At 39.5% G+C, this 23,024-nt stretch overlaps 1 protein-coding gene across 2 annotated transcripts in view; it reads left to right on the top strand.

Moving 5' to 3' along the window:
* itga9 (integrin, alpha 9) overlaps nucleotides 1-23,024 on the top strand; it is a 340,968-nt gene that overhangs the window by 240,950 nt on the left and 76,994 nt on the right. For both annotated transcript variants that reach the window (XR_003718143.2, XM_028817449.2), the window contains exon 19: nucleotides 17,742-17,828. Coding sequence is in view for 1 of the 2 variants with exons in the window: in XM_028817449.2 (XP_028673282.1) it covers nucleotides 17,742-17,828 (87 nt within the window). In the remaining variant the exon portion in view is untranslated. The remainder of the gene's footprint in view (nucleotides 1-17,741; nucleotides 17,829-23,024) is intronic.

Raw genomic sequence — 23,024 nt, 5'->3', positions numbered from 1 at the left:
GGTAGAGTGAATTCCTAACTGATAGGTTAATTGGCTGACTGAAAAATGTACAAGTGGTTTGAAATACAAATAACCTTATTAGTACTCTGAGTGGAGGTTGGTGTATCATTTAAAATAAGATTTATTTAACTAATTTTCTGAAAGAATATCCTAAACATAATTGTCCTAAGGTCAATCAGCAAGAATTTACTATCTTAGAGTGAGTGTGGATGCATGTGTAAGCATGATAGTTTGGACTTGCACAGGGTTTTGTATCCATCATACCAAGGATCCCTCAAGTTTCATTGAACACAGATGCCCTCAGTAAGGGCATATGTCACATAAAGTCCTAAAAGGCAGCTTATTTTGTGTTCTTTCTTTTCTTCTCTTGTTTTTTAATGTTGCATAATTTTCCTGGCTCTCTGTCTTGATGTCCATAAACATCATTAACTCACAGCACTTGTAAAGGGAATTACACACTGATCAGCCACAGCAATAAAACCTCCGACCGATAAAGTGAATGGCATTGATTATCTCATTATAGTGGCACCTGTCAAACGTTGGGAAAGATTAGGCAGCAAATGAACAGTCAGTTTATGAAGGTGTTGTGTTGGAACCAAGAAAAATGGGCAAGGTGTAAAGTGTAAGGATCTGAGTGACTCTGAAAATGGCCAACTTGTCATGGCTAGATGACTAGGTCATAGAATCTTCAAAATGGCAGGTGTTTCACAATATGTAGTGGTTAGTACCTACCAAACGTGGTCCAAGGGAGGACAACTGGTGAACCTGCAACAAAGTCATGGCCGTCCAAGGCTCATTGATGCATGTGGGGAGCGAAGGCTAGCCAGTCTGGTCTGAGCTCACAGAAGAACTATTGCAGCACAAATTGTGGAACACTTAATGTTCGCCATGAGAGAAAGGTGTCAGAAGGTACAGTGCATCATAGTGTGCTGGGCATGGGGCCGGGTAGTCACTGATGGGTCAGAATGAGCATCAGAACTGAACCATGGAGCAATAGAAAAGGTCTGATGAATCGTGTTTTCTTTTAGATCATGTGGTTGGCCAAGCGTGCATGTATTGTTTATTCAAGCATATGATGGCAGCAGCATGCACTATGGGAAAAAGTGAAGTTGGCAGAGGGAGTGTAATGCTGTGGGCAAAGTTCTGCTGGGAAACCTTGTGTCCTGGCATTCATGTGGATGTTATTTTGACACATACCACCTACCTAAAGATTGTTGCAGACCGTGTACACACCTTCATGGCAATGGCATTCCCTGAAGGCAATTTCTTCTTTGAGCAGGATAATGCACCCTTCCACAGTGGAAAACATGTCCAGGAATAGTTTGAGGAACGTGACAAGGAGTTCAAGGAGCTGTCTTGGCCTCCATTATTAAAAGATCTCAATCCGATCAAGTGTTTGTGTGATGTGCTGGAAAAACAAGTTCAATCCATGGAGGCCTCACCTTGCAAATTACAGGACCTAAAGGGTATGCTGCCTCATGTCACATATCAGAGAACATCTTCAGAGGTCTTGTGGTGTCGATCTTTTGATCGGTCAGAGCTGTTTTGGAGGACCTACACAATATTAGGCAGGTGGTTTTAATGTTGTGGCTCTTTGTTGTATAAAGTTAAGATTGATTGCTGCATCGTTGTAGTCACCTTCTAATGGTCATTGGTAAAATACTACCATTACCACTGGATTATTTTGTACCACATAATCAATTATTTATTTTATATTTCTGATATCTAATCATTGTCTGACTAGCTTATAAATGAACCTTTAAGTACATTTTATAGGGAGTAACTGTGGCGAGTGCTGATCTGTTGATCCAGGCTGCAAACAAATAAACAGTTAAGTTGCAGCATGGGGTAAGGTGCCAGGATGAGATGTCTTGTGGCTCCTTCTGATCTGATCGTCATTCTATTGTACTGCAGATGAAGCCCTGCTTTATGTACTTTTACTTTCTGAAGATTCTGAATTCAGACAAAAAAATTATTGATTCAGAGTACAGCAAAGTAAAGCTCAGTCCAGGTATTTGTATAGCAGTCCAAGTTTTGTTGTTCTCATCTCCACAGCCACCACACAGTTCTTGCAAGTACCATACTGTATGTACAGTCTCAGTATGATGTTGTTTAAAGGTGTACCTTATGAATATTGAAATTGAATTTATTGCATGTGATTTTAGTTTAGTGTGTTGTGGATGCACAACAGGAAAATAAAAGCACTACAGTATATAAAATTTAAATTAGTCACATTTCAGAGCTTACTTGTCACTAGGGAAGTCTCTGCTGCTGTCTTTGCTTATTTCTCCACTGCAGCCCCAATCTGGACTCACTTTTCTTTTATAGACTACCATTATGTTAACAAATGGTTTGGATTTAAAGCATTCAATGGCGTTTAATAAAAAAATGGAAATAATAAAAAAGAACCTTAAAAAAGTTCAGAAATTCGAATGGATTTCAGATGGCCTGCAGTTTATCATCCTGTTTTGAGCAAAGTTGGCAGCATATCATGTCTTTACGTTTCCTGTCTACTCTTCTTTAATTAAGCTGTATTTTTCCTGGATCAAGTTCTGATATCTGACTCTTTTTTTTATTAACAGCCCAAATGCAGCAGCAATTAGTACTGCTTACTATTTTCCGCTAGATTATTTTTGACAGCTTTATATTTTCCGTACTCTTACTAGGAGCTTTGAGGGGTGACCAGAGGTGTTCAAGGGTCATCACCAAATTAAAAGCTTAGAGCCTCACTGGAGTCGATTGGACCTTTCTGGCTTTCACTTCAGTAGCAGTCTAAATCTGGCTAAAGCAGCAGGGAGCAGAGCAGGGCTGGTGTCTACTTGGACTGTAATCCTGATTAGTCAATAAAGCGATTTTCAGGTGAAACTGAGTTTGACAGATATGGAATGAGATAAAGATTCATCAAAAAAAGAACCGAACTTATGTCATCACCAATGACAGACACACGACCAGACCTTTGATGGATTCTGCCAAAATCATCTGTTTATCTGTTCCATGGTGTGTTTATGGAGTGTTCTGAGAGCTAGCCAAGGAGACATGAGATCTGTGGATAGTACAATCTGTTTTTTCTTTTTTTCCATTGCAATCTGATATCGGCATAATATATTGTACTATTATGATTTATTTATTAATATGGTGCAATTTAAGAGAGTATTTTTAAAGTGGAAAGATCTGTAGATAGGGGATGTGATCAGAGTTTTCCCTCAGGGGTGTGTCCTGGGACCATTACATTTTCTGATTTATTTTAATGACTAGCCATGGTACCGATCAAAAACAGGTAATATAATAATTAAAAAATTGTTGCTATCTTTTGTCGTACATGTACCTTCAGCACCTTTCCATTGTATTTGCGTGTATGTAAACGTCTCTTCACCGTGTTCCTGTAAAGCCAGCTTCTCAGACTTTCCGAGGTGCCTTTTTTGGACTCCTGTCCAGTTTTTTTTACTTTCCATCTTTGAAGGCAACTCTCTCAGTGTGCAACTTTACACCTCCTCGTGTGTCTCACACATGCACTTCCTCCTTTGTTGTGTCACCAAAGCCAAACTGGCCAATCAGATTGCTCTGATGGACTGGACACACAGACCTTAGTGTTTTAGGTTTATTTAGATTTCGTTTTTGTTAGTAAACTTGTGAAATTTGCAGATGATACTAAAATTGGAGCAATAGCAGACATAGAGGGGGCAGCAAAAACAATTCAGAAAGCCTCAGATAAGCTTCAGAACTGGATGAACACCTGGAAAGTGTGGTTTAATGTGAAAAAGCACAAAAATTGCTACACGGGGAAAAAAGAAACATCAATTATGAATGCATGATGGGAGACAAACCATTAAATGAAGCAACCTCGGGAAAAGGATTTAGGGGTTTGTGTTGACACATTTTCATCATCTAATCAATGTGCTGTCATGATTAAAAAGGCAGATAAAATATTACGTTATCTCTCTATTCTCTCGATTATAAAAAAAATCTTGGGGAGGGATTCTAGGGAGACGAGACGTGATCTTCTCGGAAGACAATTTGAAGTCCTGCAAGAGACACTTTAACTTGCTCCCAGCTCTTAGAACAATAGCAAGCGACAAGCAAAACATGCAGCCTGCCAACAGTAGAATGCCAGCAGATGATCCAACTACATCTCCTTGCGTGCTTTCAGCCACCCTAACCCCCCTCCCACCGCAAGCGGCAGAGACGCAAAGTGGCAAAAGGACAGCTGCTGTTCAGGCTTTAAAATGATCGACGGGCAGCGCGACAGCAGCAACAGCAGTAGATGATCCGACCGTTTCTCCTTAGTATGTGTTCAGCCCCCCTTCACAACGCGAGCAGCGTTATACATTCTGCGAGAAAGACATTTAACCATGCCCGGGGCTGGAAATAAAGGACAAGTATTGTTTTTACAATGTCACACGAGACAAGGCAGTGAGACATCATTTAAAACAAGTCCAAGGACATCTAACCTAGCAGTTGTTGGATTGCTTTTGGCAGTCACGCTTCATGTGCTCCCAGCTCTTAAAACGACAAGTGACAAGCAAAACATGCAGCTCACCAGCAGCAGAAAACCAGCAGATGATCCGACAGCATCTACTTAGCGTGTGTTCAGCCACACCCCCATCACAAAGAGTGCAGCGTTATACGTCCTGCGAGAGATAGAGATGTAACCACGCCCGGGGCTGGAAATAAAGGACAAGTATTGTTTTTACAAAAGTTTTAAAGTAAAAGTGAAAATAATGCATATGTAACAATTCCCATGAAAATAACAATCTCTTTTATTTGTATATCTGGTAAACCAAACCCGGGGATAGGCAAGCGAAACGAGCAGGGGGCAGAGCCCCCTAGTATTTTAAAAACTGTTCTATATAAATCTTCCAATGCCCTGATGTACTTAACCAATCAGTAATTGCAGGCAAGACACCAGGACAAAGGGTATGTGGGACCGAGGAGTCAGTTGGGCAAAGAGGGAGATGTACAAAGGTGTACTTGTGCAAAGAAAATTGCTTTTGTTGTTGCCAAAATCCATTAAATACAGTATAAACAATCAGAACATACAAGTGCACTTTAAAAGTGATACAGAACTTAACCCAAAACAAAATAAATAAACAACACCTTGCTGAGAAAAATAAGTAATTCACAAAATGCACAGTAAATGTACAAGTTCCTAAAAAAGGATATGCAGTATATAAATATTACTTTCTCCCTGTGTGGATAGCGCTTTGAGTACTGAGAAAAGCGCTATATAAATGTAATGAATTATTATTATTATTATTATTATTACTACTTTAAAACATGTGTTCCTCTCCTAGCTCCCACCTTTCCTAACTTCCTTATAATTCTCCCCAAAAAACAACCAAAACAGTCTGTCCATACTATGGCTACTAAAAAAATGCTCAGCCATATACTCAAAAGGCAATGTAGGCTCAACTTCAAACAGGTAACTCACAGGCTTTCCTCAGCTACCAGACAGGAACGTGGAGTTGCCCTCGAAACATAAAACCATCCACCCCCATTTGATTTATATTTTCTCCAGCCTATCAATTGATACTGGCTAGAACAGGGTTGCCAGACGTCCGTTATATATTGATCATTTTGTCCCCAATCCCGTACTGACCTTTCAGGGACACCCAAATGTCCCGTATTTAGTTCATTTTCAAATTTCGTAATAAAAATATATTTTTACTACCTTCTAACGGTACTTAGTTGTAACTTTATAAGTAATTATACTTTCTTTTCTCAGATTCTCTTGATGAAAATAACCTAAATGTAACTAGGAAACAAGTGTTTGCTGCCTGTTTGCAACTTGTTCAGTTGCTGTGGTTGATGGAGGACAGCGACACTGTTAGCGTTTTGCTCTCCAGCCGCGCTGCTGTGTAGTTCTGTATCAGCATTGCAACATACAGCGTCAACAAAGTGGGTTGTTACTACTTGCCATGGCAAACTTTTTTTCTAACTTAAAAACTAATCCATCCATCCATCCCAAGATGCCAAAACGTAAGTGTAAATTTCATGATGAATATTCCAGCGAATGGACTTTTATCAAACAAGGCAGAAGCTGTTATGAAGCAAACTGTGGCGTATGTAATTGCACTTTCAGTAAATAATTTTCAAATGATTTTACTTTTGTTTTCCTCATAACCCATTAAAATCATTGCTATATGTTTTTAACTTATGTCTCTACTTTTATATAATATATTGGTCTGGGTGTGTAAGGGGCATGTATACATTTATATATATAGTAATATAGAGGGAGATTTTAAGAGTGTCCCGTATTTCTAATTTTCTAATCTGGCAACCCTAGGCTAGAAGCATACCTCTTCCCTCTTCGCGTGCACGCGCAGGTTCTAAGCAGCAGCGTTTACGTGGGGGCGCCTGCATACTTCACCCTGACTGTCTCCAGCATGCGCAAATACGCACTTCAGCGACGTGTTCCCCTGGAGAAATTAAGAGCTGGCAAATGCATACTCGTGGCTAGTGGCATCGGAAATGATTGAGACTGTACAAATGGCTAGTAAGCCTCCCAAGCCGAACGCCTGTTCGATCAATGATCAAGCTCACAAATGACACTCACCACATTACCAGTAGACAGACAACGCCATCGGCCACTGCAAGACACCAGCTTGTCCCGACTTCTTCCTTAAGCTCACTTGTTGCAATACGCACTACATTACAAAATCAAATGACATTATGCTTAGAATATAACACCGCATCTGGAGTATTGTGTGCAGCGGTCACTACGCTACATACAAAGACATACCAGCGAGGAGAACAACCAGGTGCATCCCAGGACTTAAGGATATGACAGACTCAGAGAATTAAACCTGCTTAGTCTCGGGCAGAAGAGACTGTAAGGGGAACTAGTCCAGGTCTTCAGAATTCACAAAGGCATTTATAAAGTAAATTCAGTCAATTCTTTCAACTTAAAGGTGAATCACATGCTTCAGGACACCAGTGGAAATTAAGGGGAAGTGCATTTAAGACTGAAGCTTGGAAACACATCTTTGCAAAAAGAGTTGTGGGGATCTGGAACAAACTACAGAGTCTTGTAGTTGAAGCAGAAACCTTGACAACCATTGAAAAGTACCTGGATGAGATATTGGGACAGCTTAGCTATTAGCTAAATGAATGAGCTTGATTAACTGAATGGTCCCCTCTTTGTCAAATTTCTTATGTTCTTCTGTGTGTTCTTAATGTGTCGTACTTGCCCCAGTTTTATGTATTGCAGTGGTCAAGCCAACTGCGGGTTGTCTGGCCCTTTTAATAATGGTTGGAGTTTGGAAGTGCAGGAGCACCTAGAACTAAAGCTAGGCATATGCCAGCAGGGCTTCTACATGCCATCTTGGATCCGAGTTCATGGCTGGGGCTTAAAAGCCCCTTTTAACAATAGAACTGTTGACTTTTGAGTTGGAAAGTGAGTTAGAAAGTTTGCAATAGTTTGGAGAAATAACAACTTGGGATTTGAGGATAAGGCACAAGAGATAATAGCAAGGAGTAACTTTGTTGCTATTTCTGGGTGGAAAAATATATATATGACCCTCCACCACACAAAGAGAAGTGTATGTCATGTGTAGTTAGATCCAGCGGGGCAGCTAGGGTATTTGTTTCTGTAAAATTATTTGATACTTTGTTACTTCTCATCTTATCCTTTCCTTTTGCTCATTTTTTATTTAATAATACACTCTTTTCCATAAACTTTGGCATCCTTGGCACTTACTCTAGGTTCGTGCCACTCTTAGTGAATGCTGCATCCTGTCTGTATCTCAGTTACTCATAATTTTTAAACTGTGCTGTTAACCTTGCCCTGTTTCTCATTAGCACAGTACATACATTTTATAGAGACTATTTTTCTTCCTTCTGCACTGATCTGGATTCTGCAGTTGTCAATGAGATGGGCATTTTTCTTATTTGATTGCAGGTACAATTGCACTTTTCTTGACATTTTAATTTTGTACACACAACTTTAGTACTTTCAAGATCAAAATTCCAGCCTCAGTAGTTGGCGAATACCAGTAGGCTGCATGCAGTGGATGCTGGGGCAGTCATTCTTCTTCTTTCTATCATGTAATCAGCTTCAGTGGTTTGCTTCACACTCAACAGATGTCACTGCTCTTCTTTTTCTCTCTGCCATGTCACCTTCTTGATAAGTTTGCCTATTCTGTTTGCCATAATAAAGACACAAATCCTGGTAACTTTGTGAGAGTTTGCTGCTGGCCACATCTTATGAGTACCAGTAGGTTGCGTACAGCCGATGGAGAAGCTGTCATTCTTCTTCTCCCAATCACATAATCAGCTTCTGAAATTTGCCTCACACGCAGCAGATGTCACTGCTCTTCTGTTTCTCCCTGTTATGTGACCTTCTCGATCAGTTTGCGTATGCACGTTGCTGTAAGAAAGATGCAAACCCCAATAACTTTGTGGGGGTTGCTACTAAGTACAAGTTTTGCTTCACCAGCGCTTATATCATAAACTTTTGCTTAAGATTAAGATCAAGAGTATGGCTCCAGCGGTTCATGAGTAATCATGTGACAATTGCATGACAAAAACACCCAACCGTTAAGATTTTATATATATATATATATATATATATATATATATATATATATATATATATATATATATATATATGCAGCTGGAGATCCACAAAGGGAGAAAAAAATGAATCACGTATCATTAAGTAGTTTTTATTCCTGAGCTTTCAACCCCTACCAGAGGTCTTCATCAGAGGATAATGCTTAGACTTACAAGAATCAAAGGCAATATATAGCAAAACATTACGTGGAGGTTGGCTAAGTCAGTGTGATCGGGGGGGGGGGGGTACAGTTTACTTATTATGAACATGTTCTTCTTAAGTTTGCTTATGCTGGATTTATGTCCAAGTGTCTGTTGATGGCCTTCTCCCTGGTAGGGGTTGAAAGCTCAGGAATAAAAACTACTTTATGATACGTGATTCATTTTTTTCTCCCTTTGTGGATCTCCAGCTGCAAATATGCACACCGTATCACAGACCTTCTCTTCCATATATATATATATATATATATATATATATGTACTGTAAATAGGTACCTTTTATGCTATTAGCTTATGGTGCTTGTACTGAATTCTTGTTCATACAAGTGCAAGAAGATGGTCACCACTGGTACGAAAGGCAGAAAGTTCAGTGTATGAGAGATAGAAAAGTGTGACGTTTGAAGAACCAATTTATGTCTCCTACTGGCCGCTGAAGTGCCATCATTCCAACAGGTGCCTAGGATGCCTGATTGTACAGATATGGAATGTGGTCACAGAATGCTAGCAGGAGGTAACAACTGGTGTAAATGTATGATACTTGTAAAGGTTAGCTTTGTTTTTTTTTTATTCAGTTTTATTCTCTCAGTGGCATTCATGATCCCCCCCATATGACTGCTGTTTTCACATAAAGACGCGTTATAACAGAGGTGAACTCAGATCATGACGACGGTTCTACATCGGAGCAAGAATGCACGTTGCACTTTTGCCATCGCCTTACTTTGTATATAAGAGCCAGATCGAATGTTATTTACTTATTTACCTTTATTTATTTACTTACTTCCTACAGCGTAAAGTCACAAGTAGACTGCAGAGCTTCCTGTGTACATATACAAAGCACAGCGATGGCAAAAGTGCGACGTGCATTCTTGCTCTGATGCAGAACCGTCGTCATGATCTGAGTTCACCTCTGTTATAGTGCGATGTGAAAACAGCAGTGTCAGATGAGGGTGGGATCGTGAACGCGACTGAGAGAATAAAAAAAAAAAACAAAGCTAACCTTTACAAGTATTATACATTTACACCGGCTGCTACAGACTGAAATCAAATGTATGTTTTTTATTCTAAAATAGTAAGAATAAGAGCAGCTCACTTCTCAAAACGGACTCGTCCAGGATCAAATCTGTAAAGTTTTGATTATCAGTCAACAGTTGATACCATTCTGCCACCAAAGCGGTGGTAGCAAATGCGTGTGTCAATGTCGCACCCTAACGTGGGTTCTTTTTCTGCAGTTATATTCTTGAATACAAGTGCACTTGTTCTGTTATATTTGTACCTTTTGTGAAAGTGTTTATTTGATATTTGGAATTCAGGCTTAACACATTATACACTTCATGTCTAGATTTTGTCAGTTATTACTAAAACATGAAAAATGTTTCTGTTTTAATGATGTGTTTTACATAGATTGTTGTAGACACGGAACACACATGAAATGCATGTGTTCCAAATAATGATATAGTATTTATATAAGGTGTCATTTTGCTTGACTTCTCACTCTATACAACTCCAAGCAACTGACACGCAGGTAAAGAGACATGAGCTGAAAAAACTGTGTGGCGGTGGGGGATGTGATAGCAGACTGCTTGCTGCTTATCGACACATTTACAGGACAAAAGACGCTGATGGAGAGGTGTGAAGCGATTTAAGGTGGGATGGATCTACGAGTTTTTTCGTAGGCTCTGGTAATTCTAGTGTTAAGTTACTTAGTACTTCTGTGTTCTTCATTTGTTTATCCCTAACTACTCCATTTATATACAGTATGGTAAAAGCACTGGTTATATATACAGTACTTTGACCTCCTTAGCATTTATTCTGAGTGATGTGGATTGCCAAAAGGATTCATTCCAATCACAAGAGGAAATGCTGGCTCAGATTGCTACAGTTTGAATGAATTGGATGGCCTGTTTGGAGCTTTTTCGGTGCACAATTAAAGACTGACGCCGTGTGTTTGTTGCTTATAGAAGGCTCTGCGGTGTCTTAGGCTACGTCTACATTACTGTTTTTTCATTTAAAAAGGCAGACATTACATTTCACCTTTAATCCATGCATCCCTGGGGTTTTTAACCCTCAAAACTTTTGAAAACCATCTCCAGGATTGTACATTTCTGAGAACGGCAGTTTTGCAGTGTGGATGGATGAAAACAGAGACTTTTGAAAACACAGACTCTTATCGCACTCCCATTGGTTTCTGCTTATTACGTGGCCCTTCCATGAGTGGATCCTGCTCATTACATTTTCTCTGCCGTTTTGCTCGCCTCATACTTGTGCATTACTCTCAATAACAATTCCATCTCATTGTCAATCCATTTTGTTTCTTTTTTTGACATTTCTGTTGTCTGTGTGTCTAAACAAGCTGCAAATGAATTTCTAGTGTGGAGGACACTTCCTCTTCCTTTTTTAACCGAAGCACATGTGGCCAGTGTATTTGAACAGCTACATCACATGTGTTTTCTGTCATTTTAGCAAATTTCATAAATGCTGGCAAATTACTAATGTAGACAGAGATCATTTTCATTTAAAAATACCATTAACAAAAAACGTAGCTGTGTGGGCATAGCCTTAAGCTGAAGAGATAAATACGGCTTATACGTGGTAACTTTCAGTCTTCCACTTTTGGAAATGCTTGGTTAAAGAAGTGCAAACTAACAGTTGGCTCTAGGCAGGAGACACTTTTCATCAGTGCAGAAAGAAACTGATGGGACCCCTGAGTTTCTCACAATACAGGCCTACTGTATAATAACATTAGAAGACTAATACAGAGACATTGTTGCAGCTCGAGGAGCCATCGCTGGTGTGTTTTATGGAGCATCTTGAGAGATTTGTTAACCTGCTTTTTTAGCAGAGCTGTCACAACTGTAAAATCAGATTAAAGTGAAACAAAAAAAATGGATGAATGTTGATGCCCTGCGTGCAAAGTATTAGGAGAGTAGAAAGTCTCCTGAAATTCAGTGTAATAAATTTCACATGGCAGCCGACTTTATATGGAAGCACAGGTTACAGCGTGGTGATCAAAGTTCTCTTTGAACAAGGGATCAACTTGGTGCCTTTCACAGCTCAGTGGACGACGGCATTATGCCTCAAAGTTTGCTTTATTACAAGATAATTGATAACTTGGAAGGCAGGCAGAGTGAACACAAGGTGACAGTAACAACATGAGAAAGCAAATTACAAATGTGTTAATGTGAAAAGACTCCAAATGTGAGATTTATTAGCCGGGAACTCTGCCATTACAGAAAATGAGGGAAGAGCATTAGGAGGCCTGACTCATGGATCATTTTCTCATCAGACGAACGAAGTAAGTCGGAATTACAGCTTCAAAGTTTGACTTACTGAAAGAGGTGGAGGGTTTAGCTAGCAGAAGCCTTTGTAAATGATTTTTTTTTTTAAATTTTTATTTTATTTTTCACCAGGCTATTAGGGATGACTACCGCAGATTAGAAATCACTGAAAACATTGCTCAATAGGCTCACTGCAGTGATGCTGCTTTTTGAAAATATGGTTTTCATTTTGGCTCTGCTGCTCCCCTGCTGAAGCTTACATTGACAGATAAAGGCGAGGACTTTGAAAACGACTCAGAGTTTCCTGATTGGGATGGGGGGGGCACTGATGTCATCCTCTATAAATAGTGACAGCAGTTCTCAGTCAGAGCAAAACACATGGATTGTTCTGATTAATCAGCAAGTATAGAAAACCATGTGGGAAATGGAAAAGGGTGGGAAAGGAAGGGGGGGGGGGGGGGCTTCATAGATGAGGAGGCTGCCTGCACTCTACACTTAGATATACAGTACAGTACATTTGTCATCTATCTATCTATCTATCTATCTATCTATCTATCTATCTATCTATCTATCTATCTATCTATCTATCTATCTATCTATCTATCTATCTATCTATCTATCTATCTATCTATCTATCTATCTAGCTGTTCTGTTCATAAAGTTGTTTTCCTATTCATAAATGTATCTATTGTACTGTATCTCTCTATTGATTTCTTTGCGTATGTGTTTCTGTCTGTCTCTTTGTCAGTAAGTACTATATATTTCATTATTTTTCACACTGTTAAAGAAGTTTAGTAGACAGAGCTATCAAGACAGTAAAGGGAGATTCTTTCAGAACACAACTAAGTAATGAAGTTTTGTTGGGAGAGTTCTCAAGACTTACATACATCAGACTAGACAGGGGAGACTAGACTGGGACATACTGACATTTGTGAACATTTGTTAGGTTGTGCTGTGCACCCTAGCATGTCAGGGAATATCAGTAATCAGAGACTCAAGAGACTACAGGAGGGTGCTATGCACTGTTGCCCTCAGTTTATTTGTGATAAGCCCAGGCCTTGATGGTTTCCAGTGATTTGCTTGAAGTAAGTGCAAACTTGATTTGGCATTTTTAAGCTGAAGACTTTGATAAGTTTCCTGGAATGAGGATGGAATTCAAGTAAAGTAGAGACCAGCTGATAATGTACTAGAACGAGATCAGCTATTCTTATTGCTAGAATTGTACGTGTAACCCCTATTGGTAGCCCCAAGATTATTTTTGATGTTTCATCTTCTGTTAACCCTCTTATGGTTAAATTTAATAAAAGCTAATATTGTGTTAGAACAACATGGGGGCGTAAGTGTTTACTTTAGTGACTTTACTGCTCCAGAGTCCAGGGTTCAAATCCCCGGGTTGGTTATTGATTCTGCACAGTTTGCAGAGTTGGTTTCAGTTTTTCTTCAAGCACTCAGGTTTGTTATCCCACACCCCAAAGATTCATTAGGCTCATAAACAGGCTCTGAACATTGTTAGTTATAGTAGTAGGGATGTGAGTGCGAGTGGTTGCCATGATGGATTACTGACCCATTATGGATTTTTTGCTTGCACACAATGCTGCCTGTAACTATGAACTGATTAAATGGTTTTAATAATGAATAGATAAATGGATGGATATTATTGTGGAACTAACATATTTCCCATACTACCCAGAAGTACTCTTCATTTGCAGTAAACTATATACTGTGTATATATATGTATGTGTGTGTGTGTGTGTGCGTGTGCGTGTACGTGTGTGTGTGCATATGTGTAAAACATAGACACTTCTGGCCATTGTGAATTTCCCCTTGGGTATTAATAAAATATCTATCTATCTATCTATCTATCTATCTATCTATCTATCTATCTATCTATCTATCTATCTATCTATCTATCTATCTATCTATCTATCTATCTATCTATCTATCTATCTATCTATCTATCTAAACTGCAACACCATGAAAGACATGATATTTCAAAGCAATATTTATATGGCAGGTCACTCATAATACATGTTGTAAAGTGCATGATTAGAAGTGCAACTCAGTCGGGCATGGGCAACACAAGTCAGCCTTTAGTATATCCACCACAGGCAGAACTTGTACAGAGGCTGGCATGGATATGAAATGACATTGGATCTGGGTTTGTGAAATGACATGACATGCAGTCTATATACATGTGCTAAGTCTATCTATCTATCTATCTATCTATCTATCTATCTATCTATCTATCTATCTATCTATCTATCTATCTATCTATCTATCTATCTATCTATCTATCTATCTATCTATCTATCTATCTATCTATCTATCTATCTATCTATCTATCTATCTATCTATCTATCTATCATCTGTGGTAACCACAATTCTCCCTCCCTTAAACCTGACATATGGCTGTCATTGTCTTTGCCGGGCCATGTTTGGTCCCTAAGAGTACACTAAGTGCCATCAGTCACCTGACCTTCGCAGGCATCTGTTACACACACTTTGAGAAAGTCCAGGGAATGTAACTCATACATATTTGCATATGTGCTGCATTTGCAATCATTTTCACACTCTACCATAACCTAACCATTCTTTTCCCTATTGTTGCAGTTTTAATGGACAGCAGTTTGTGTGTGTACATATATATGAAAATTTACAAGGACAAAGAAAAACAATTAGGTCTCTATCTCTTTCTTGAAATGAAAAAAGTATGGAAATGACAATGACAGTGTGGTAATTAGTGCTGTTCCTTTTTTGCTGGTACTTTAGTCTTGGAGCTCTGCCATTTCTGTGAGTTTGGAGGCATACTGTATGGATGGATTGGTTGCACATATATAATAAGGGCATGTACTGTAACTGTTCCTGATCGGCTGCATTAAATTGCTTGCTCTGATTATTTGGACTGTTTTGTGTTTTCATTACAAACAGTCGATCGACCCAATTTTCTTTATATAGCACATTTAAAAATATTTATTGTCACAAAGCAGATTTACAGATTTCCAGGCCTTAAACCCCCAGAAAAAGTCTAACATGTCAGTGACTTCAAAGGTAGTAATTGGCAAGACAGCTTTGATTTGAATATTGGAAGTGTGTTTGAATGTTGTACTCCTGTAGGAAGTTTATTCCATAAATAGGGTGCTTTATGAGCAAATGCTTTATTACTGACTGTGGCTTTTTAATTCTAGGGAGTGCAAGATATCCTGCTCCTCGTGATTGGAGCAGGAATTATGCAGATACCAGTAATGGTGGACTGCACGATAACATGCATTGAATACACTTGACTTGTGCATTCCTAGTTTTCATCCTCTTTCTCTGTACGTTTAGCATTCATTTGCTCAGAGGTTGATGCGCTTGCTGCTTGCTGAGCAGCTCTTCTTTTCTTCACCCTAGCGGCCCGCTTCTTCTCCTCTTTCATCAGCATCTTTTTGCATTAAAACTGATTAAGTCAGTGTTTGTGTTGCAATTACTTAGTACGTTTTCCTTAATTTTTCACTTAAGCTGGCACTTAAGTCTTCATTCTGCCTCAAGAATGATTTAAGATATGAAGAGGTAGGGGAAGTGATGGTGAAGGTGGTAGAGATGAGAATGGTGCCCGCCCACCCTGATGGCTGCTACCAAGAGTTGATTCAACAATAAAATAAAATAAAAGTAAAAAGAGGAATAACCTTGGAGGTCAATCATCACCCTGAAAGCAGATAGTAGATGTTACATAGTATACGAGGGTTGTCTGGGTTCCACGCGGAATCACTCGAAATAAGTAGCCAAGGATTTTTTTTTCTATTTTTCTCATGTACTTCGATCCTTTTTAAACATTTTCCAAGTATTCACCGCCAACATCAATGCACTTTTGGGCTCTTCTGACCCACGCTGCAAAACACTCGCGAAAGGCTGTCTTTGGGAGGTTGTCCAGCTGTTCTTTGACAGCTGCAATCAGTTCCTCTCGAGTTTCGAAGTTGTGGCCTCACAGGGGTTCTGTCACCTTCGGGAAGAGCCAAAAGTCACATGGTGCAAGATCAGGCGAGTAGGGTGGCGGGTTCAAAACGTTGACACCACTGTCTTCAATGAAATACTTCGTCGCATTAGCCGTGTGGGCTGGCGCATTGTCATGATGCAAAAAGCGCCTTCGCAAGTTCTTGGACCGGCCTCTAGCCATCGCAGAAAAAACGTCAGGCAGGCACTGAGTGGTGTACCACTCAGAGGTCACAGTTTTCCTCTCCATCAGCGGAATTGACGCGACAATGCCATCGATGTTGAAAAAGATGGCAAACATGGTGCATTCCACCGAGCGGATTAAACCATCAGAAAAGTCGTAAAAAATCATCACTCCAAAGTCACGCACGCACGGAGTCGGGAGCTTCGCCGCTAGCGCCGGCTGCACACTCTCAGTTCGTTTGCTTCTCGTGTTCATTCTGAAGGAAGAGAGGGAGCAAAACATCTGAACAAAAACATGCAACCACTTGAATAATCCCTCTACACAGCAGAACAGGTTTCAACAGGCTGACACTCGACAAACGATAAAATTCCCAATAGCTCAAACAGTTTGTGAGCTACAGGTGATTTAAAATCCTGGACACACAAACAAATAGCCAAGGTAGCGTATTATATTTAAAGATATTGCAAAACTGTGCAGAGCTTTAGAAGTGAGCAGCAGTATGTTATCTTATTTTGTCTCACCTTGCCTTATCTTATCTTATCTTATCTTATCTTATCTTATCTTACTGCTATGGAATTTTACAGGAAGCCAATTAAAAAAAACAGGGTAACGTACAGTTTTTGGTTTTTGTAAGCACTCTAGCTGCTGCATTCGGAACTAACTAAAGTCTTTTAAGGGACACTGAAGTGCAAGGCATTGCACTTTAGTCTAGAAGTCATAAATGCATGGTTACTTTTTCATTGCCATAAATCGTAATCTATAGACACACCCAGGTCTCTGTTTACTGTCCTGGGAATGATAGAGCGGCCATCAACAGACATGGTGCATCCAGATAGCCTTTTTGTAGCAGCTTTAGAACCAAGGACCTACACCCGCTATCTTGAGTTTAACAAGAAAATTGTGATCTGCCCGATGTCTTTTGTCTATCAGGCAAACTTCTTTTGTGGAAAATGTGGACACTTCATGTGATTTAACTGATTTATAGATATGGATATCATATGCATAGCAATGGAAGTTAATTTCATGCATGGAAATTTTATGACCAACAATTAACATCTGCAAAGAGAACAGCAAAAGACCAAGAACTCAACCCTGAGGGATTCCATATTTTTCCCTGCTTACAATGGATGGTCACCACAGTCTTCATTTATGTTTACAGTGTAATCTTTACTTCTTCATAACCTTTAGCTGAGTCAATATGAGTATGGAATAGTACGGCTGGAACATGTCTGTATGGATGACTGCTTAAATTCACAGCCTTTTTTAACAGATTTGTATCATACTCCAATAAAATTGAAGTAAACCACTGATTTGGATATCTTCATTCAGCAACAACACAGACTATCCAGCAAATAAAACACTAATGAACTCTGAAAGGTTACGGCTCTCAACTTGTTTGGAAAGTCCATCTGGTGAGCTTTCCTGCCTGTAGCTTTCATCAGCCCTGCTGTTTCAGGCTATTACCTTTATCAAAATGATATATAGAGATGATTTTAATTAGCATTATGATTACTTTTTATTATTCCCTTTTTTATTTTTGACAGGAAGAAAAGGGCATTTCCTGTGAACTCTTAGAGTTGGATTTCCTGAAGTGCAGTGTGGGGTTTCCGTTCATGAGATCTCAGTCCAAGGTAAGATTTGGGATTCCCTCATGTGCACATGACAGAGGAGAAAGCCGTCTCTACACTCCAGGAGGATCTAGGTGGGGTTGGAGGCAATGCTTAGCTGTCATATTTACGGAGTGATGAAAGCAATGCTGTGTGCTGCACATGGCTTGTGTTAGCCACGAGCAGCTGTGTCTGTTCTGGAGGTCCTCAGGGCGTGGGACAGAGGGCTACCTAAAGTCTCCAAGGTGTACTTTTACAGAAACCTCATTCTTCATGTCTTGTTTCTTGTTTTCCCAAAAAAACTGAAAGAAGTGACTGTAGCCATGTGCGATGAAAGACACTATTGAATATTGATTGATACTTCTTAAACTATTTTAAAAAAGTACTTAGATAAACGAGTGTACCATGTGTGTTGAAGTCTGGATCACTTCATTCAAAGTTACATTTGCAAAATTTTTTAAAGCATGGCCACTCGTTCTCTCAAATGGAAGTGGCATCCTCAAGTCATAGGTGACTGCAGTCGTTGGTCGTGTTAAATGATTAGAAATTGCAGGAAATGTTAAATAACACAATTCTCGGATGACTTTTAAGTGCACTTCACTTTTCCAAAGTATCACGAGTAAGTTTGTTTTTCTTACACCCAGTAACATGCTGCCTGACATAGTCGGGGCTCATGCAGCAGTTTACAGGTATGGTGAGTTCAGATGCAGTCTCTGCCCTTTTTATTCTTTCATGTTATTGTGGTTTGTAAAACATGCAACATCAGACAGACGGGCCTCTCTTTTCTTTAGAAGGTCCAAAACACCCACAATATGGCATAGCGGTTTGGGCTCTGAAATTGAAATCCTGAGGTTGAAGGTTGAAATGCTGCTATTGACACTGTGTGACCATGGGACATATCAAGGTACGATATGAACAGGCAATTCTGGTCATTCAGAAAACCCTGTAAAAAGTCTCATGGTGTGGGCTAAATCCAGACACACAGGCAAACCTCAAGTTCTGTCCAGGGTCTCATTTCTACATGCAGAATTACAAATAAATACTTATTTCTGTAAGCTAAGTTATTGAGCCTATTTTTATGCCTCGACAGAAGTCAGTAGGATGCTTCAATTGGAAACAAAATTAATGGCACCAATTGTTATCTGTCAAATGTTGTAAGCCACCTTGAGTAAAGGCATTGGCCAAATAATAATTACTTATTGCTGCATTATACAGTGCATCTGGAAAGTATTCACAGCGCATCACTTTTTCCACATTTTATTATGTTACAGCCTTATTCCAAAATGGATTAAATTCATTTTTTCCTCAGAATTCTACACACAACACCCCATAATGACAACGTGAAAAAGTTTACTTGAGATTTTTTCAAATTTATTAAAAATAAAAAAATTGAGAACGCACATGTACATAAGTATTCCCAGCCTTTGCCATGAAGCTCAAAATTGAGCTCAGGTGCATCCTGTTTCCCCTGATCATCCTTGAGATGTTTCTGCAGCTTAATTGGAGTCCACCTGTGGTAAATTCAGTTGACTGGACATGATTTGGAAAGGCACACACCTGTCTATATAAGGTCCCACAGTTGACAGTTCATGTCAGAGCACAAACCAAGCATGAAGTCAAAGGAATTGTCTGTAGACCTCCGAGACAGGATTGTCTCGAGGCACATATCTGGGGAAGGTTACAGAAAAATTTCTGCTATTTTGAAGGTCCCAATGAGCACAGTGGCCTCCATCATCCATAAGTGGAAGAAGTTCGAAACCACCAGGACTCTTCCTAGAGCTGGCCGGCCATCTAAACTGAGCGATCGGGGGAGAAGGGCCTTAGTCAGGGAGGTGACCAAGAACCCGATGGTCACTCTGTCAGAGCTCCAGAGGTCCCATGTGGAGAGGGGAGAACCTTCCAGAAGGACAACCATCTCTTCAGCAATCCACCAATCAGGCCTGTATGGTAGAGTGGCCAGACGGAAGCCACTCCTTAGTAAAAGGCACATGGCAGCCTGCCTGGAGTTTGCCAAAAGGCACCTGAAGGACTCTCAGACCATGAGAAAGAAAATTCTCTGGTCTGAAGAGACAAAGATTGAACTCTTTGGTGTGAATGCCAGGCGTCACTTTGGAGGAAACCTGGCACCATCCCTACAGTGAAGCATGGTGGTGGCAGCATCATGCTGTGGGGATGTTTTTCAGCGGCAGGAACTGGGAGACTAGTCAGGATAAAGGGAAAGATGACTGCAGCAATGTACAGAGACATCCTGGATGAAAACCTGCTCCAGAGCGTTCTTGACCTCAGACTGGGGCGATGGTTCATCTTTCAGCAGGATAACGACCCTAACCACACAGCCAAGATATCAAAGGAGTGGCTTCAGGACAACTCTGTGAATGTTCTTGAGTGGCCCAGCCAGAGCCCAGACTTGAATCCGATTGAACATCTCTGGAGAGATCTTAAAATGGCTGTGCACTGACGCTTCCCATCCAAGCTGATGGAGCATGAGAGGTGCTGCAAAGAGGAATGGGCGAAACTGGCCAAGGATAGGTGTGCCAAGCTTGTGGCATCGTATTCAAAAAGACTTGAGGCTGTAATTGCTGCCAAAGGTGCATCGACAAAGTATTGAGCAAAGGCTGTGAATACTTATGTACATGGGATTTCTCAGTTTTTTTTTTATTTTTAATAAATTTGCAAAAACCTCAAGTAAACTTTGTTCACGTTGTCATTATGGGGTGTTGTGTGTAGAATTCTGAGGAAAAAAATTAATTTAATCCATTTTGGAATAAGGCTGTAACATAAGAAAATGTGGAAAAAGTGATGCGCTGTGAATACTTTCTGGATGCACTGTATGTCTTCAAAAGCTCTATTAAAGACACCACATGAAATAAAGATTAGGGGAATGCTGTGCATGATTAGAGTTTAACATTTAGCCTTCAAACAAATCAGACAAAATAACTGAGGTTTTTTAGTGTCATAACCGTATACTGTTAAATGTTCACATCATATACCAAATCATATATAATCATAGAAATAATACATTTTATTTATATATTATTATTATTATTATTATTGGTATATTATATTATATTAATTATATTATTATTATTATTTCCCATGCTCAAGGCATTGTTCGTAATATAAAGGTAAAATATAAAGTGTATCTCACTTACATTAACATGTTAAAAACTTCAAAATTATGAAAAAGTACACCAGTACTGTTAATGATATTTAGATAATAGAAAAAATAGCTTTTTTCGTCTACTTATTGTAATCGTAACAAACTAAGCACTTTCTTATTTTTCAGTTAGAAAATGTACGAAAAGAATAGGATTCAGGTGTATTCTGGGATTAGGTCAATTGGTCTGAAAGTTTGAGCATTTTTAATTATTTACTTCATCAATGATATTTTCTTTTATTAAATATTTTATGTAGGGTGGAGGTTGAACTTTGTTTTTTTTGTTTTTTTTTTTTGTTCCTGCTTTCTTTTTTAACTTTCCAATTTTTTTTTCTAGTTTGACTTTGAAGTCATTTGTTGTATAAGTCTAGCTTCATTGTATGCAATGTTGTTTTCTTGAAATAAAATGAATACAATTTAAAAAATGATCACAGAGGTGTGTGATGTGTGGTAGACCACCACACTGCTGTTTCTATAGGGAGCACATTCAGGCTTAATCTGCTGCCGTTTCAAAAGCTCGCACTGACTACTGAGGATCTGTTTGCCGACAGGAGTGGCTAGCTGACATGTAAAAGAGGAAAATACTGAATACAAAATATGCAAGTTGAAGTGACCTCGCTCAAATAAGATTTGAAATGGTAAACTAATCCTTAATTGAAGTTATACAGAATGTTTCTCTGTTGTTTTGGTGAAAGGCGACATGCAAGGCAGAGCTATTTGGTGTAGGATGGATTTCATTATCATTTTCATTGAGTATATTAGCATACTGTAGTTATATTAGCTGTGACCTTAAAAAAAAGATTCTGAGGAAGAAGGTACCCTTTATTGCGAATAATTCTAGTAACATAATGTGTCATTGGCTACTCCTTCAATTCTGCACTTGATATTGTAAGTTGAAAAATAAAAATGCCATCGCATGTTGAATTGTGGCAAAAACAGTGACACGCAGTGAATAATTTTGGTGCTAGCAGTTGATGCTGTGACCACAAGGGGGCACCACTGAGCCCCACCCAGACACCAGACATAAGTCCACAAAATACAGTTCCAAGTTGAAATAAAGGTATTTTATTATTTAACAACACCTCAACAAGCTTTGTTATTAGTCTATTCAATATAATATACCAGGGACGTTCAAAAAGTTTCCGCACTTTTTTTAACTCTATTTATTAAGAATTTCAAAAACAAATTACATCACTTTTCTACATAGTCACCTTCCTTTGCGATGCAATTTTCCCAGCGTCATACCAACTTTTTAAAGCCATCAGCAAAAAATGTTTTTGGTTGAGCGTGAAGCCATTGATGCACCGCTGCTTTGATATCAGGGTTCTTTCTTCATTCCTTGTGGTCATGGCTGTAGCTGGACGTCCAGAGTGCTCTGCATCCATCACACTAGTATGGCCATTTTCAAACATTTAAATCCATTCATAGATGACTCTACAAGTGAGAACTTTATCCCCATACTGGGCACACATGCGGAGATGAATTTGTGCTACCGGCACACCTTCTGCCCACAAAAAGCATGTTCCTCTTTGGTGCAAGTTATAACTTTCTCAGCCATCTTCACCACAGGGTGACAACTCTAATAATAAACTGGATGGGCAGCTAGCTTGCCAGACAAAACTAGTCACCAATTACTACTCCTTTCGCCTTCACCGTTTCCAACGAAAATATAAAAATGCGGAAACTTTCTGAATGTTTCTCGTAAAAAATGACTGCCTTTTCTGTCTTTCAACTTCCACAAGTAGTATCGTCCTTTTAAAAACCAACTCAGCCTCCCTGACGAAGACGAGGTGACTACTTTTATGCTGGACCTAGGAACATTTGCTGTGGCACAATAGTGTAAGGTGGAAGCCCCCCAAAGTAGGGACAGTGATCCCCTGCAGCCCCTACTGCAACAGGGCTGACCATTCAGGCTACATCTCCCACCATGCTCTGCAGGTGTACAAGTGGGAGCTCCTCCAGGCAAATACTGACACCCTGTATATTGGGGGAATGTACTGTATGACCCCTGGGAAGCAGACATCCTCTGTCCTTCCACTATTGTCTCCTGACTGGGAAAGGAA

This window comes from Erpetoichthys calabaricus, chromosome 13 (assembly GCF_900747795.2).
Source record: "Erpetoichthys calabaricus chromosome 13, fErpCal1.3, whole genome shotgun sequence".
NCBI lineage: Eukaryota > Metazoa > Chordata > Cladistia > Polypteriformes > Polypteridae > Erpetoichthys > Erpetoichthys calabaricus.
The sequence above is the reverse complement of the archived record's forward strand: the minus strand, read 5'-3'. Positions and strand labels throughout refer to the sequence as shown.